This window comes from Scylla paramamosain, chromosome 33, assembly GCF_035594125.1.
Source record: "Scylla paramamosain isolate STU-SP2022 chromosome 33, ASM3559412v1, whole genome shotgun sequence".
Taxonomy (NCBI): domain Eukaryota; kingdom Metazoa; phylum Arthropoda; class Malacostraca; order Decapoda; family Portunidae; genus Scylla; species Scylla paramamosain.
Window position 1 is genome coordinate 10,352,645 of NC_087183.1, and position 17,013 is coordinate 10,369,657.

A 17,013-nucleotide genomic window follows, 5' to 3' on the forward strand; every position below is an offset into this window, starting at 1 on the left:
TTATCATGTTTCACATTCAATTGGTGATCATCGAACAAGACAGGGAGTAATGACTCATTTCAAGAATTAATTTCGGAAACCTCTTTCCATTACCACCGTACGAGTGTGTGTATTTTGAAGAGAATCCTGCGCAGCTTCCTTGAGCTTTCTCATAAATCTCGGATATATAAATCCAAATTGCCGGAGTACTTGTATGATATATGGACTTCTTATACTGCATTTATTTCAGTGATATGTGTGTGTGTGTGTGTGTGTGTGTGTGTGTGTGTGTGTGTGTGTATATATATATATATATATATATATATATATATATATATATATATATATATATATATATATATATATATATATATATATATATATATACATACATACATACATACACACACACACACACACACACACACATATATATATATATATATATATATATATATATATATATATATATATATATATATATATATATATATATATATATATATATTACCCTTGAGATAACACTGATCAAGCGAAAGTTATAATGGGATAATAAAAGTCATGATAATAAGAACATTTTAATGAGAAAAGTCATAAGAAACAAGAACCAGTGTGAGGTTTGTGTGAAGAGCTCTCGCCACCACTGCACTGAGTAGATACACACTACACCTTGCGTCCTTAGGGGCACCTCCCTTAAGCTCAGTGGATAATGAAGGCCCTATTGTAAATTCTGAAATATCATTCAACAAACCAATTCAATCTACTTCATAACAGAAAAATGTCCTCAACATTATACATTATTAACACTGGCTCTTTCACTTTCATATTTAAGGCTTGGGTTATCTTAACCTTTAAATCTTATAATTTATACGGTATCTTGTGCCGTAGTTCAGTACCTTCCCTATTACAGAGTGATGATAAGTTGCAGAAACCCAGCTTGGTAGTTGGCCGATACAAAAATTTTGATTTTGGTTTTTATTATTATTTTTTTTTTTTTTTTGTTTACCAGGATGAAGAATAATCTGGTATTAAATATCCACTGAGACGGGATGGTCCCATGATGACACTATAATGAACATTCATCTGCAATCAAGGTAGTAACTGCTAGAAGAGGTGAACCAAGAAGCGCCACTTGGGGCAACCCATCCACCTATGAAGTTACATGTGAATACTATTTTGGATTTCATCTTTTATATTTTAGATTGTCATGAAAATTCTGCCACATGAAGCTTCCGCGACTTCCCAAAAAGCCCCACACAAGGTCAACCTCAGACACCGTGTAAAACACCAGAACAAACCATGTAGAATGAGTGATCAACTGCCTATGTGCAATGTATCTGTAGACTTTATCAGCAAAATCAAACAAAACTTTTGAAAGTTCTTTCGTCCCATTACCTGCACTGGCCATTTTTTCAACATTATGCATTACTATTATTTATAATGAAGTACACAGTACTTTATCCATAAAAAAAGAAAAAAGAAATAAAAAGAAACCTCAACAATGCTAGAGCAGCAGAGGAACTCAACATTTAGTAACAAGCATAATGAGTCTTTCTTTTATGCAGACTCATGCCCAAATTGTTGACTAGTATACAGGAGTGACTAACAAAGTAATAGCAACATGGCACTATATTTCATATTGAGAGAGAGAGAGAGAGAGAGAGAGAGAGAGAGAGAGAGAGAGAGAGAGAGAGAGAGAGAGAGAGAGAGAGAGAGAGAGAGAGAGAGAGAGAGAGAGAGAGAGAGAGAGAGAGAGAGAGAGAGAGAGAGAGAGAGAGAGAGAGAGAGAGAGAGAGAGAGAGGCCAGTGTCTTAAACAATCCTCTTCTCTGATTCCATTTCAAGATTCTAGTGCTTCCTTGACAAACAACTAGAATATGTGGAAGATTTTTTTTTCCATTAAAAATAAAGAAATTTTGAGAACAAAAAAAGGAAAAAAAAAAAAAAAAAAACGTAATTCTAACAAATGAATAAAAACTTGAAAAAGAACACTCAGATACCCAGTTACCAACAAACCGTTTCCACACCATGTTTCCTGGTGTGCATTAAACCTTGGGCAAAATTACTGTGACTTAAAACAACACCTGAACAATACAAGGGAAGGGAGGTGGCAATTCATAGACAACAGATTCAGTAACAGTAGCATGACAATGTAGACTCATAATTAGCACCTGAAACTAATGATCGATATTCTAGTAAGACACTGAAGGACTTACTGTAAGAAAACAGAATAGCTGTCAGCCTGAATATTTACCAGAGAACACATGACTAGACAAACTTGTCACCAAATTTCAAGCATCTGAAATATATTTTACTAGGTGCATGACACCTAACAAATATTTGCCACAAAACATATGCTTAATTGCACTACTTTGACAAATCCATATGAATCAATCTACCATATTAAATGCTGACATACTGCTTTTTTTGAGTTGGGAATGTGACTTGGAAATGAGAGCAGAATACCAAATAAAATTCTGTGATTCGGTGTTATAGAACCTCACAGAACAAGGATGTTCAAGAGTGCTAGAAACACATTGACATTTCATTAGTCAGATTCATAAACGAGATTCATTATTCAACTCAAACAGGTATGAAGTTAATCACACCATTTATTAAAAGTGGAAAGTGACATTTGATAAGGAAAGATAATAAGATGAAAATAGAAAAATTGGGTTATAAAAAGGAAGAGGGGATATAAGGAAAACAAAGAAAGGTGGCACCCAACCTCACATCCTTGTCAGGTCTTTGCCATGCCTGCTGCTGTTGTTACTCTACCGGTTTTAATGTTATGTAACGGGAGGCGATAAAAGTTACAAGAATGGTTGCCATGGTGAAGCATGCTGCAAAGATGTACCACGAATCCTCATCAAAGATGTCGGTAAAGGCCGGAACACTGTCATAGACCTTATTGACGATGCTCATAGTGGCCTCATACTTGCGCTGTGCCTGAGTTGACATGGTGGGGGTAGTGGAAGTGGTGTGACAGAAACTGAATATGAGATGAAAAAAAGTCTGAAATTACACTGCTTCTTGGCCTCAAATGATTCTTCACTATATTTACATACCCTTGTAGAAAAAATAATGAATAATGTACATGAAGGTATTTACACAAAGATTTATTGATTATCTCTTCTTCTGTGACTTGGTGAGCACTGGTTTAGCAGTATCTAGTGCTTCATCTACCTTCACTTTGCTGCTCACTAGTTCATTGTACTTCACTAGGATCTCAAGTGAGTTGAGGTTGTTGGTCTTGAACACAATCTTCTTGTTATCCACTGGAAATAAAACATACATTTTGAAAAAAAATGTATCATATATCTCTACCCAGCTTACATGCAACATGGTAACTAAAACTGAAAAGTTCTGTAAGCAAACTCAACATTAAACTCTCTGTACATGTATTCAATTTCAATTCCTGGAGAAATTATAATTATAACACAATAACTGATGACAGTGCCAACTGATTCTGATGATATATGATCCATCCAGCTACTGCTGCACTTTGTAAATGTTCTTACAAGTAGACACAGAGCACAGAAAGAATACTTATATTAAAACAATACAATAAATAAGGCTAATAGCAAGTAACAAATCTGGAAGCAGACAGAGTGGGACCATTATTCTCTATTTCACTGTATCAATAGTCAATATAAATAGCAAGAGATCTGAGACTTCCCAAATGTAATACACAAAAATTATTTTTGCCTCCATCTTTTCATTCCCTCTCACAGATATAATCATCACAGGAATGCAGCAAATGGAGAACTAAGGTAAAAGGAAGCTTTTAGGCATAATACCAGCGATCATGAAAAAGAAGCAAAATAACAAAAGAGGGCAGTGAGAGAAGGCAGTCAGTGTCAAAACCTCACCTAATTTAATGACTATGGTTGGCTCCGATCTATCGTTCACGATGTTAGTCTTTAGAAGACACTTGGGGTTGGTGTCACGGACTTTCTCTTGATAAAAGTAATTGAGGGTGTCTCTGTGGAGAAAATATATAATGATTACTGAACCATCTCCATCCACTTAAAATATGACGCTATGGAACACAAGATTTAAAAAATCCTTTACAGGAATTTTTGTGTCTTTGTTTCATTTATTATTACTGATATATTCAGAAAGCTACATCACTGTTTCAGAAAACATTCAGAAAAATGTTTGTTTTTATACTGATCTGATTACCACTTACGGAAAAAAAAAAATCAATGCCGTTTACTAAAATATTACAGATGACATATCTTAACTGCAACTGGTTAGGTTACTAGTAATTTAATCTACTTACCAGTACAAACTTTTACCTTTCACATCTCCCTGAATCATAAAGGCACCTTCCATGTCCTACATTCATTTCATGTTAAGACTGACTGCCTGTGCACTGCTAAACGTAACTGGCAAACTTAACAACACCTGACGGGGCTCAATTGATGATTAACCTCGATCTGGAACCTTCGCAATCTTACTCTCCTCCTCACACCTCCTTCCATCGACTTGCTCTATAACTTAACTCACCACCACTTACAACTAAAAACACCCATCTCGCATGTGTCTGCCAACAAAGGAAAGGTAGAACGCGTGGGAATGCAAGAAAACGGACTAATAATAATACCACTGACAGACTGCTGGCGGGCGGTGGCAGACGACGCAAGCTATTTTTTTCACATTTTCTTGGGCTCCTACCTCACTACAATAGCATTGTCGGCGAAAGGATCAAATGTGAAGTCAATCCTCTTGACAGGCTTGAGGTTGAGTAGCTTGGTCTGCTTAGCGAGGGCGGAGAACACCCCAGCGCTGCGGGAGAAAGAGCCGTGGTGGAGGAAGGGTAACGCCATGCTGGTCGAGGTAGCCTTCTGTTACAAACACTCCGTTCCTAAACTTTCGTACAGGCCAAATGAATGCTGATGACCAAACACCAAAAATAACACCAGTATTCCAGGTTGATATATAGATAAATGCTAATTTTATCCCCTTTGTCTTCTGTAGTTGGAAATAATCAGTAATAGTCACTGAGAGCAACGTAGTAGTAGTAGTAGTAGTAATAATAATAATAATAATAATAATAATAATAATAATAATAATAAAACAAGACGTACCTATTCAGGAAAATCTTAAGTGCAGAACCCATGGAAATATAATGACCTATTAAATCTTGGCAAGACCACTAAGCCCAATACAATAATAATAATAATAATAATAATAACAATAATAATAATAATAATAATAATAATAATAATAAAACAAGACGTACCTATTCAGGAAAATCTTAAGTGCAAAACCCATGGAAATATAATGACCTATTAAATCTTGGCAAGACCACTAAATCCAATACAACTAATATTAGGGGAAGTCTGAGATTACATTTAAACAATTTTGCCAAATCATGCATATGCCCTTCTTTTTCTCAATTGTTTATCACACCAATTCTAATAATCAAAGATCCTTCAGGACATTTCTCGAAGTCTGCAGGAGCTGTAATGGAAATAATTTTCAAGGTTAATGACAGCCCAGGCATGATTGCATGTAGTGAGGCTTGAAAGGCACTACAGACTTCTTACCCCATTATGGACAATCAACTACCAAAACATACATTTCTTTTTATTCAGAACTGCTGACAATTATAGACAACAGTTCTCCATACAAGTATTGTAATATGAAGATACAAAAAGTACAAAAAGTTACAACATTCATATAATAGTAATATTGGCAGTAATTATCACATAATAATAATAATAATAATAATAATAATAATAATAATAATAATAATAATAATAATAATAATAATAATAATAATAAAATTTCACATCCCATGGGTGACTTATAGATCAAGAGTTCATAATATTTAGTACTATATATACAAATAGATTCAGTCTCATTTCATATATGTTCACCTTAAGTATGAGTGCCTATCCTACTTTATTAATGTTTATGATAATGATAATGGTGATAACATGAATGATGATCATAATGATACGACGATGACTGTGGACGATATAAAATCATCAACATCAATATCAAAGGTGAGCTTCTCCACGATTCGCATCACTCTATTTACAGTAATCAAATTATATTACAAGAGAGAGAGAGAGAGAGAGAGAGAGAGAGAGAGAGAGAGAGAGAGAGAGAGAGAGAGAGAGAGAGAGAGAGAGAGAGAGAGAGAGAGAGAGAGAGAGAGAGAGAGAGAGAGAGAGAGATTCATGAAAGTTTATCCCCAACTACTTTTCCAGCTCAAGGAAGTTCCCAGGACCAGGTATGGGAGGGAATGACACACAAGGATTACAACACCAACACTAGGGAGAAAAAATAAATAAATAAAAATAAAAATAAATAAATAAATAAATAAATAAATAAATAAATAAATAAATAAATAAATAAATAAAATAAATAAATATCAGCATAAATAAATAGAGTAAAAGCTCAGTTATAAGTGACAATTATATAAAAAAAAAAAAAAGTGATCTGCAAAAACTGAAAAAAATAGCAAGCAAATATAATCAGGCTGTATAAGGATAAAATCTACTTAAACTTATATATATATATATATATATATATATATATATATATATATATATATATATATATATATATATATATATATATAAATAAATAAATATATATATATATATATATATATATATATATTATATATATATATATATATATATATATATATATATATATATATATATATATATATATATATATATATATATATATATATAAAGGGGAAACAATGTTAAAACTGGAAAAAAAAAAAAAAAATGCGATAATGTTATCATGATGAAGCATATATGCAATGGTAAACATAATTGAAAAAGGTATCTACATGTATTACAAGAAAACAAATTGAGGAACTTCATGACTAGTGGCTTCAATATAGTAAACTTTCCAGTATGGTAACCATCAGTACTGAACAGAAGCAATGGCAGACAAAACTGTTAGGCCACTGTAATGTTACAGGCTTGTATTTTAAAACTGTTTTGGCTTTCAATCACCACAACGATGTTTACTGCAACTCTAATGGGCATTTTTTTTCCCGATGATGATGCAGCATCCTAATCCAGCTATTCCTTAAGTCATGGAAATGCCCTTTCAATAAAAATCTCACAAATTTCTAAATTCACCTGTTGTTAAGAACCACTGAACTTCTAATTTTCTATAGTTTTATGAATAATGATACCAACATAAAAGTATAAAATTGTTGTGCTTGATGCTGTTGTATGTTGTTGCTATGGAAAGAGCTTTTGAGCCTCCCTCATTATATGAATACCTAAAAGGATACTCACACACTCACCACCACCTCAATTCCTCTGCACTCTCCCAGGCGTGTCAGAGTTATTATTATGCACAAGAAAATCAGGAACACCAATTTATAAACAAATCCTTAAAAAGCAATCCTCTCCATTTTTTCAAGGGCCATCATTGCACACAAGATAGAAATAACAAATAAATATATAATCATATAAATGAATAAATAAATAAAACACAATGCCAAGAACTCTCAAAGTTGTGAGAGGAACATGGATGCAGTTAACACAACCACCTAAGCAGGCCTGATCACTCCACACTCTCCGCTCTTCAAACACTGTCCATAATACCAGTGATCATGCCCTCTGATTTGTTACCTAACCAGAAAACAATATAAAAAAAAAAAAATAATAATAATAATAAAAAATAAATAAACAAATAAAATACATCCAGGTGGCCTCTTTGAATGACCACATTGCTGTACCTGCCTGACTCATTATGAGCATTCTTCACCAAAACTGACACTCAATAATAGTATAATATTTGTCTTTAACTTACTAGAAAATTAAGTTATCGTAAAATTTAAGCTCTCCATGAGTGTTAGGTTGCCATATCACAAGAAAGGGAATCTGAATCTTGGTACAAATCTGAACCTGCCAAACAGAAAACTGACAAGCTGGAGGGTTTATTGCACTCTTTATTTCTTTCTCTCATGGACCACTGAGAGGCACAGTAGTGGCCTCATGAGACACTGAAGATCATGGTTCTGGTTTGTAAAAAAGGAAATGAGCCAGCTTAACCCGACAGATGTGCTGAGCAAGGGCAACAGCTGAGCTATGAGGAAGACCAAGGTGCTGGACAAGAGTGGGAAGGTTCAGGAGGAGGAAGGCACGTCCATCAACCTCTTGTTGACGGAGTTTAACTGCATGGTGGCAGATGGCAGGCTGGCCAGCAACATATTGCTCCACATCATGCACTGTCCACTCCAGAGGGTCTGACCTTACAATGGCTGGCTCTAATCCTGAGCTGGTATCTGGGAACTCACTCTTTCGACCTCTCTTCATTGGTTCCCTGCGTTCTGTGCCTTCTTCCCTACAACCAGAGGCTCCATCCTGTCCCTCAAACTTCCTCTTTTGGCGAGCCTTCATCTGAGTATTATATTCAGGAAATTTCATCCCCTTGGCCTGCATGTCTACCCGAGGGAACACTTTGCGCTGCCGCCGTGCTACCTGTCCCTGCTCTAGGAGGGGACTGGTTGGCCGGGAACTCCGAGAACTTGTGTCGCCATCAGAGCCACTACCAACATCATATTCCTCTACCTCTTCTATCTCTGCCTCCTCTTCCTCCTCAGCCTCCTCCAGAACCTCATCTGATGCAGCTGAAAATTATTCATATACTGTATTATATATTTTTTGTTAGCATTCTTATCATGCAAGGGTGTCTTTCTCCTTATTCTGTTCATCTACATGCAGTCCATTCCTACAAAACCTGAATGATTTTCTACAGAACACCAGCCAACTGCCTCACAAAAAGACAACTGGGAAACAGACTAGAATGACAGACCACAAGCCCAGATAATGAGAATTTATGCTGCATTTATATTAGTAACAACTAGAGTTCAGCCGCTGCTTAGGCTGAGGTATCTCAATATCTCAAAAACCTAAGCTACACTACAACACCAACTGTCACCTTACACCATGACTCTGGAAAATTTTATAAATACATTACATAAACTAAAACTTACGTGTGAGATTCTTTGATGGAAGAAGGCGGTTAGCTCTTACAGGAACAAAGAGTCGCTTACGACCACCTCGCTTGCGGCGGTGGAGGATTCGTGAGGCACCTGGGCAGCCCCTGACACTCCTGTTGACGGAGACTTTACCACGACCCCTCATGCCGGAGGACTGCCCACCTTGTAAAGTCATCTGTTTAAACACACAAAAATTAAATAATATAAAAAAAAAATGTTTCTGCATATCTATCTATTCACCTGCAAAATTTCTCCAACAAAGTACTTCCAAGATGGTGACTACAAGTTCATAATTATTACCTGTATTAAATAGTAAGACTCCTGAATAATTATGGAACACAAAGCTAGAGCTTTGCACCTAAAACACAATTCATCTGACATAAAGAAACCCACCTGAGAAGTACAGAGCAGAGGGCAGTTTTCCCCTGAAGGCACAGATGACCACAGGTTTGGGCAGCACTGTAAAGTCTGACATATAGAGTAAAGGAAGTCACTAACATCACTTGCTCTTGTGGCAATGGGAATGTTGGCAGTGTAGGCATATCTCTTGAACCTGAGGAGACATAAACATCCTACTGATAAATAGTAACAGCTCAGAATATGAGTCATGTTTAGTAAACATTTCTAAAAAATTCATGTTATCAACTATAATAACTTTGACAATTTAAAAATAAACATCATAAACAGTTTACTGTCCAATTCAAGAAGCTAAATTAGATATATATAATACTGCCAGACCACAGAATGTTTGGTCTTCATAAGTTTGTGCAAATGTCACACATGAAGATTTTAACTAAAACCCATTTTCTAGCTTTATCTCTTGTCTTTACTTGGCCTTGAAGGGAGTGGACCGCCAGGTGGGGCACACAGTGGTTGGGTCTGGTCCATTGCGTTCCAGTTCCCTTAGAACTCGGGTGGGGATGTATGCAGCGTTGATGGTCATGGAAAGCACCTCACGAAGCACTAACTCCACGGATCCTGGACCCACACTTTGGGACTGCTTGGCTGAAATAACAGTCAACAGTCAGATGAAACTTCTCAGTGTTTTTGTTACTGCTATGACTTTCTGTATTTATCAAATTTTAACTTTACCTTATAATACTGTAATTTATGACAATCAGTTCCTTACATTATTCAGAATGTAAAAAATCAAGAAAAAAATGTTGTTATACTCAAGTGCATACAGACAAATGATAGGTTAGCTATGGATACTGACCAACTTTGGACTTGCTAAGGTAAGGTCCTGTGTAGCACCAGTGGTTGACATAGAGGCGGGGACACCACAGGGACTTGGCTGCCCCTCCTCCTGCAGCAGTATCATTACTATCACTGCCCTGGCTTTGCTCCTGTAGTTAATGAAAGAAAAAAACTCTTACTATTCTATAATCTATGAAGTAACATTATCTATGAAATGGAAAACTTGAATAAGGGAAGGTGTCATTATAAGGAATGAAGCAATTATTTCAAGCATAACTACTTAACTTACCTATACAAATACCTAGAATGACAACTTAACATCATAACTACATCAAATTAAATACAAGGAAAATGTACCTGTAGCCATAGTTATTTGGAAAGAATGAACAAAAGAAGAAAAGACAAACCTACATACCGACTGTGACGGATGGAGCTGCACAGGCCGTGGAGTGTACTCTGCTGGGAGCTGGAGAGGGTAGTTGTTGGCCTGACACCATCCTGTTGGGAAAAGATCCTGGCTGTCTGCTGCATGAATCACCAATGTGGGGTCCCTCTCAGAGTCAAGCTGCACCACCACCAAATGTCCACCCATCTGCTTCACTGTGGCAACACAAATCTGGCTCGGGTCTGATGGATTTACTACCTCCAGTCTATTGCCAGCACAGAAGCCCAAGTCCTCTGCAGAGTCACGCTTCGGAAACATTTCTTGAGTTGTAAGTAGTATTGCAGGTGATTCTCCAAGATATGCATTCCACTCAAAGCTGTTTTCCTCCTGCCAATCTCTTGGAAGTTCTAAATTAAGACCAAACTCCTTACAGTATCCACAAGGCAGTAACAGTGGGTCACCTATATGAGTGGTCCATAAGACCTCTTCCATCTTTGATTCCAAGGAGACTTTGAAATACCGGGGATCAATGATTTCCACTACCTTACAGGTATGAATTGAGAATGGTTTGAAAGGGTGGACAGCTTCTAGGAACATTCCCTCAGCCATATTATGAGGCTCCGGAAGGCTGGTGTGCATGAGGAGAGAGCAAGGGACAGAGGAGTGTCTAGCTCCATCCCGACTTAGCTCTAGAAGGGCAGCCCACTCAGCATCCTCATAGGGCAAACTTGAAGTAGGGTGGTTGTACCTGTGCATGTGCATGTTGAAGAGAGAGAGAGAGAGAGAGAGAGAGAGAGAGAGAGAGAGAGAGAGAGAGAGAGAGAGAGAGAGAGAGAGAGAGAGAGAGAGAGAGAGAGAGAGAGAGAGAGAGAGAGAGAGAGAGAGAGAGAGAGAGAGAGAGAGAGAGAGAGAGAGAGAGAGAGAGAGAGAGAGAGAGAGAGAGAGAGAGAGAGAGAGAGAGAGAGAGAGAGAGAGAGAGAGAAATCTACTTCAGAACACACAAACCCCATGTACATATCTAACATGAAAATTCACATTGTTATAACTATCACTTTTAGAGCTTGAATGAATTACATGTATAATTGTATATATGATAAAATGACTGATAAATCTGCAATATAAATAATCAGAATGGCATACACATATATAGATAAGCTATCATGCATACACTGAAGTGAGTTTTGTATTCATCTCCTTTACATGGAAAAAAGATGGGGAAAAAAAGTTACATCTGTTGGGTGAAGCAAGGATGCACTGTATCACCTGTGTGGGTGGTCCTGGAGGTGGAGCCAGTCTGGGGGGCGGAGCCGTGTGTGTTGATAGAAAAGCCAGGAGGTTGGCCCCGAACAGTCTGGAGTGTCATAACGTAGCAGGAGACGTCCACCCACATTTTCTGTGACAGTGGCAACCCATCCACATAGGGCATCACCTTCCCACAGCACCTTGGACATGAAAGGAACATTGTTTTCAATGCTAATATTAAGAAAAATAAACTTACAAAGGCAAACTTATAAATTATGATGGAAATGGAGAACAAGCCATTAAGAAAAAAGGAAGAACACTTTGAGGAACAGATGGTAAAGTAAAGATAATGTGCAGGAAACTAAAAATGTAATAATAATGGAGAACAAGAATACAAGAAAGTAACCTGACAATAAAAATGAACAGAAAATAGCTTCCTGACACTTACCTCTACCTTCATTCCACACTTGATGCGATCAATAGCAGTGTAACCATCTATATCAAGAGCCTCCTCTGGAACAGACACTCCAACTTTCTGGGCTTCTTCCACTGCCTTTATGGCCTCCTGCTTGACATCCTCTTCCTCCAGCTGAGCACTGAGGTCTGAGGGCACTGTCAAGGGGATGGAGTGGCTGCTGCACCATCCCACTGGGTGTAGTCCTCCCTGTGCAATCTCACGCCAGCATTCTACGTTGATGCTGCTTTGTGTGAGGTAACGCAGTCTGATGGGGTAATTGTAAAAAGATGGAATAAATTATTTGAGAAGGTGCAAAACTTCCTCAAATATTTCCTGAAATGTCAGTGAAACTACCCAAAGTTCATAAGAAAATGGAAATGTATCTTTAACATGGAGGGAGGAAAAAAAGTTGAAAAATGATACAGCAAGTTTCATCAAGACAATACCTGAGCAGTGGTCCACAGGTGGTGACAACACGAGCCAGCCAGTAGCCAGGAGATGCACAGCTGGGATCCACCACTTCTACTAGCTGGTCCACAAAGATCCCAGACTCCAGGCTTCTTTCAACCTAAACCATAGCATCATGTACAATCAGCAAAATACATAGTTAATCCTAAGTACAGTATAACCCTAGCCATCTGTCACCCATCAGGGATAGTGTGTCCCAGATAGCCGGATTTTCTGGTTGGTTGAGTGTTACTCTTATAAATATTCTATTTTCAGTAAAAACTGGAATAAAATACTGTACACTAGTACTTGTAAATATGATAGATACAAATGAAAAAATAAAAAAAGAAATAAATAACAACATAAAAGCACTGTACTTACTCATCTGTGATAATACTATTACTTAAATTTTCTGGGTATACACTAATATTCCTTATTTACTATTATATGTCTTGTACAACTAGTTCATTAACACTAATTTTATTCATATGTATCATCAGTTAGATAAAGCTGGGGGGCTATCACGGTTTTTCTTCCACAAGCATAGGCCTATCAACCAGTGTAGGCTCCAACACCAACAATGTTGATGTTTGCTCTGATGCAACTGATATTTACATTTACATTAGGCTGGGACCTTCAGCATGACATATAATTAAGGAAACTGTACAGATATCCAGCAGAAACACTCAACTAACAAACTTGTTCTTTATGCAAGTGGGAGTACTCACAGTGCCGCCAGTGGCGGAAAAGCAAAACATTCCATTCGCTCTGCTTTACTGGCGCCAGTTTCAAATATTTGTGATTTTTTAATAATATTTTATTTATTTATTTTCCATTGAAAAAATTTCAGCTGCTTGAGAATTCTGGATATTTAAATACTGAATACATGGGGTTATACTGTATAATATATTTATTATAACATATGTGATTTATACAATTAAAAGACAAGCCTCCCTTAAGCTGGTTCTATTGCAATACCCAAAGTGGAAAACATTAGGAACCTACATGCTGAAAAGTAGATGGAGGAACAGCTTCAGTATTGGTCTCTTCCAGGTATTCCTCCCAAGAAAATTCTTCCTCTGCAATAGGTATATTTCATTAAATTTGGAGAGAGCATTTTGAAAAATCATTATCTTTATAAACATGATGATCATGGAATATTATGGCAAACCCACAACACTTACATGGCACAGGGCTTCTTGATTTTTAACTATAAAATCTTTATATAAACTGCCAGTAGTGATGCTCCTCAAGGAAGGGATTAGCATTCCAGTCATAGTAATGTATTCCCACCTGGACACACATACATACACACACACACACACACACACAGTGTGAGAAGTAATTGACATATCTTCCCAAAAATTATAAATCACTCCCTTAAATTTCTGCTACATCACTGTATGATGGTTGACTGGTAATCTTTTTGACAGCATGGCTCGTGTCCTACCTGGTTCTGGCTGACTGGCTGGATCAGGCTGACTGGCTGGCTCTGGCTGACTGGATGGCTCTGGCTGACTGGATGGCTCAGTCTGACTGGCTGGCTCAGACTGACTGGATGGCTCATTCTGACTGGCTGGCTCAGACTGACTGGATGGCTCAGTCTGACTAGTTGGCTCAGTCTGACTGGCTGGCTCAAACTGACTGGCTGGTTCATTCTCACTAACTGGCTCTGGCTGAATGGCTTCCTCCAGCTGACAGGGTGGCTCCTCCATCTGTGGGGTTTCAGGTATGGTGGGTGCAGACACGCTGGCCACAACTCCTGGGGAGGGTGGTAGGCACTCTTCAACTTCCACAGTGGAGGATGATATCATGTCCTCTTCCGTGGCAGCCATATTCTTCCCTTTTGTATCCTATCAAAAGGAAAAATCATAACATTTTAACTTAAGCATTAACTAATGTATTTGTACTGGTTCAGACAGTCCATGCAGTGTCCTTCCCCACTTCCCATCATGGCATGATCTGATGCCCAGAAGTGGCTGGACAGCAACCACATGGACAGTGAGGTCAAACCAGTCTATTCTACCCAACCTCAGGGAGCAGACCTGGCTCACAGTGGCTCTGCTATATCTCTGTGCAGTATTTTATATTTAATATACTTCAGTCCTTTACTACATATTTCCTGTACTCCCATCCTACTACCACACTGACTGCTTTGCTGTAGTTCCTGACTGCTTCTTGTGTGACTTTCAGACTTTGCAACCACCAGTCTTCACATCTGCACAACTTCTGGGCTTTTTGGTTAAGCTTTGTCTCCTGCTTGCCTGCCCTTGTCAGCTTGAGCTCCCTGTCATACTACTTTATGCCTGGCTGTCCTGCTGGCTTTTGTGTATCCTGCCAGCCAGTATCACCACCATCTTCCCTTTTGTCTACAGCTTCAGGCTAAAATTTGGTGTGATTTTAGTGTTTATGCCAGTGCAGTTATTCTTCCAATTTATATGTCAAAAGAAAGCCATTTCCTCTTTGTTTCAGGCCTTTTAGTGATGTCTTAGTGTTTTCCTAGCCAGTGATTTGCTGTTTTGACGTCACTGTTGTGGGAGCTTTGTGACTGGTCAGTCAGTGCTGACTGTTCTGATGTCTCAGCTATGTGGGCCTTGTGGGTGACCAGTGAGTGCTTGCTGTTCTGACATCACAGCTGTGTGAGCCTTGCAATTGCTTAGTGCATCATGTGCTTTTCTGCCTATGTGATTAGCTTCAACATTATTTTTGCACCCTGTTGCTAGCATCTCCAGCTCAGTTTCCAAGTGGGTGAATACTATCCTCAATGCCACTGTTGTGTTACCTTCTCGTATCATACACAGATAAGCACAAATCATGTATTTTGTTGGGTTAAATTGATTTTGGTGGAACTTCAAGGACCCACAGATCCCTATTAGGGAAGGAATGCTGAAGGTAACAGTTTATCAGACTGAACTAATTCAATTTGGTTATCACATGATGTAAATCTCTGCACAAGCACTTTTAATACAAATTAAACAACTGCCCCAGATGAAGGTTTTACTAGTTCTATCAACCTAACCTTTGGGTGGGGGATGTCTCTGTCCAGCAGTGGAATCATATAGAAACTAATGATGTGTATCAATGTTGTAATATTAATATGGTTGTAAAATTTATCCACTCCTGCATATAGAAGTTTAGTGAGGATAATCAAGATTTGCTCTCCTATAATAATGTAAAGAGGATACATAAGTACATGTGTTCTAGAAGTCAATCTAAGTATCCAATAGCACAATCACAGGCAACTGGCATAATTGTTCCTAAAATTTTTGTTTCACTTCATTACTGATTTGCAACCTGACATTTAACAGACTGGCATGTTCTATGTATACAGTGAAGGAGACACAGAATGGTGGAATATATTTGGCCTATAAGAAAATAAAATAAATAAATAAATAAATAAATAAACAAATTGATACAAATTTGCAATTTTATTGCCGTTTCAACCAATACACCGTACATAACTATAGCCCTTCACAGGATCTATATCTCACTGTTTGGATAATTTCTAGCCCCATTTTATCCTGTTGGATATTAATAATAAGTTTACCTTATGGGGGGGGTCCAGATAGAGTGAAGCCCACTGGTTAGGAGATTACAAAATGTGAAGTTGGATTAGTTCACCTTATGGGGGCGGGGGTGTCCAGGGACGGCGAAGCCCTCCAGTTAGGGGAGTACAAAATGTTAGGTTAGGTTAGTTTACCTTATGGAGGGGTCCAGAAGTTTTGGGGTGGTGGGGGTGGAGGTCGAGGGTGGGGTACTGATTAAAACTGCAAATTTACCCAAATTCGCTGGTATGAAATAAATCACTATTACATCAATCTTCCTTCTAGATGATTATGGCTTCAAGCCATGCAGCTGAGGAATGTGAGAACAATGGTTCAATGATACTTTTTTTTTCACAGCTTTCCAACACTTAAACTGTAAATTTACACTAATTACCAGACTAACTACCCACATATATACTATATTCTATAGGGCATTCAGTCACGGCAACATTATAGTATCATATTCCACCAAGTGAAAGAGTAACAAAGAAACATTTTAATGCATGAATAAATAATGTCTCGAAACTAGTAGGCTAATGTTATTTCCATAATCTCCATATAAACTTCCACTAATGACGAGTAATAAATGACCGAAAAACCTACCGAAAGGTAAACAAAATTTATCCCTGCACATGAAGAGGGAAGGATAACACATGATTGCCCGCTCCATTATTTTGTTAAGCTCAGTTTGATCATGTTACTCATACGTGAAAGTATAACAGATGCCTGAAAACCCATTAAATACCTTTCAAAAACTACTTACGGGA

At 37.7% G+C, this 17,013-nt stretch overlaps 2 protein-coding genes across 2 annotated transcripts; both read right to left on the reverse strand.

Moving 5' to 3' along the window:
* Positions 1 to 544: 544 nt before the first annotated feature.
* Positions 545 to 4,855, reverse strand: LOC135089656 (large ribosomal subunit protein mL53-like). Its single transcript, XM_063985540.1, has 3 exons — positions 4,659 to 4,855; positions 3,851 to 3,963; positions 545 to 3,256 (listed from the first exon to the last, which is right to left on the reverse strand). The coding sequence occupies exons 1-3, from the start codon at positions 4,808 to 4,810 to the stop codon at positions 3,105 to 3,107; spliced, it is 417 nt and encodes a 138-aa protein (XP_063841610.1). The 5' UTR covers positions 4,811 to 4,855; the 3' UTR covers positions 545 to 3,104.
* Positions 4,856 to 7,906: 3,051 nt separating this feature from the next.
* On the reverse strand, positions 7,907 to 16,868 carry LOC135089657 (scm-like with four MBT domains protein 2). Its single transcript, XM_063985541.1, has 12 exons — positions 16,850 to 16,868; positions 14,152 to 14,554; positions 13,707 to 13,780; positions 12,701 to 12,822; positions 12,246 to 12,519; positions 11,819 to 11,997; positions 10,586 to 11,303; positions 10,190 to 10,319; positions 9,804 to 9,978; positions 9,367 to 9,526; positions 8,968 to 9,148; positions 7,907 to 8,601 (listed from the first exon to the last, which is right to left on the reverse strand). The coding sequence occupies exons 2-12, from the start codon at positions 14,534 to 14,536 to the stop codon at positions 7,982 to 7,984; spliced, it is 3,018 nt and encodes a 1,005-aa protein (XP_063841611.1). The 5' UTR covers positions 14,537 to 14,554; positions 16,850 to 16,868; the 3' UTR covers positions 7,907 to 7,981.
* Positions 16,869 to 17,013: the final 145 nt, after the last annotated feature.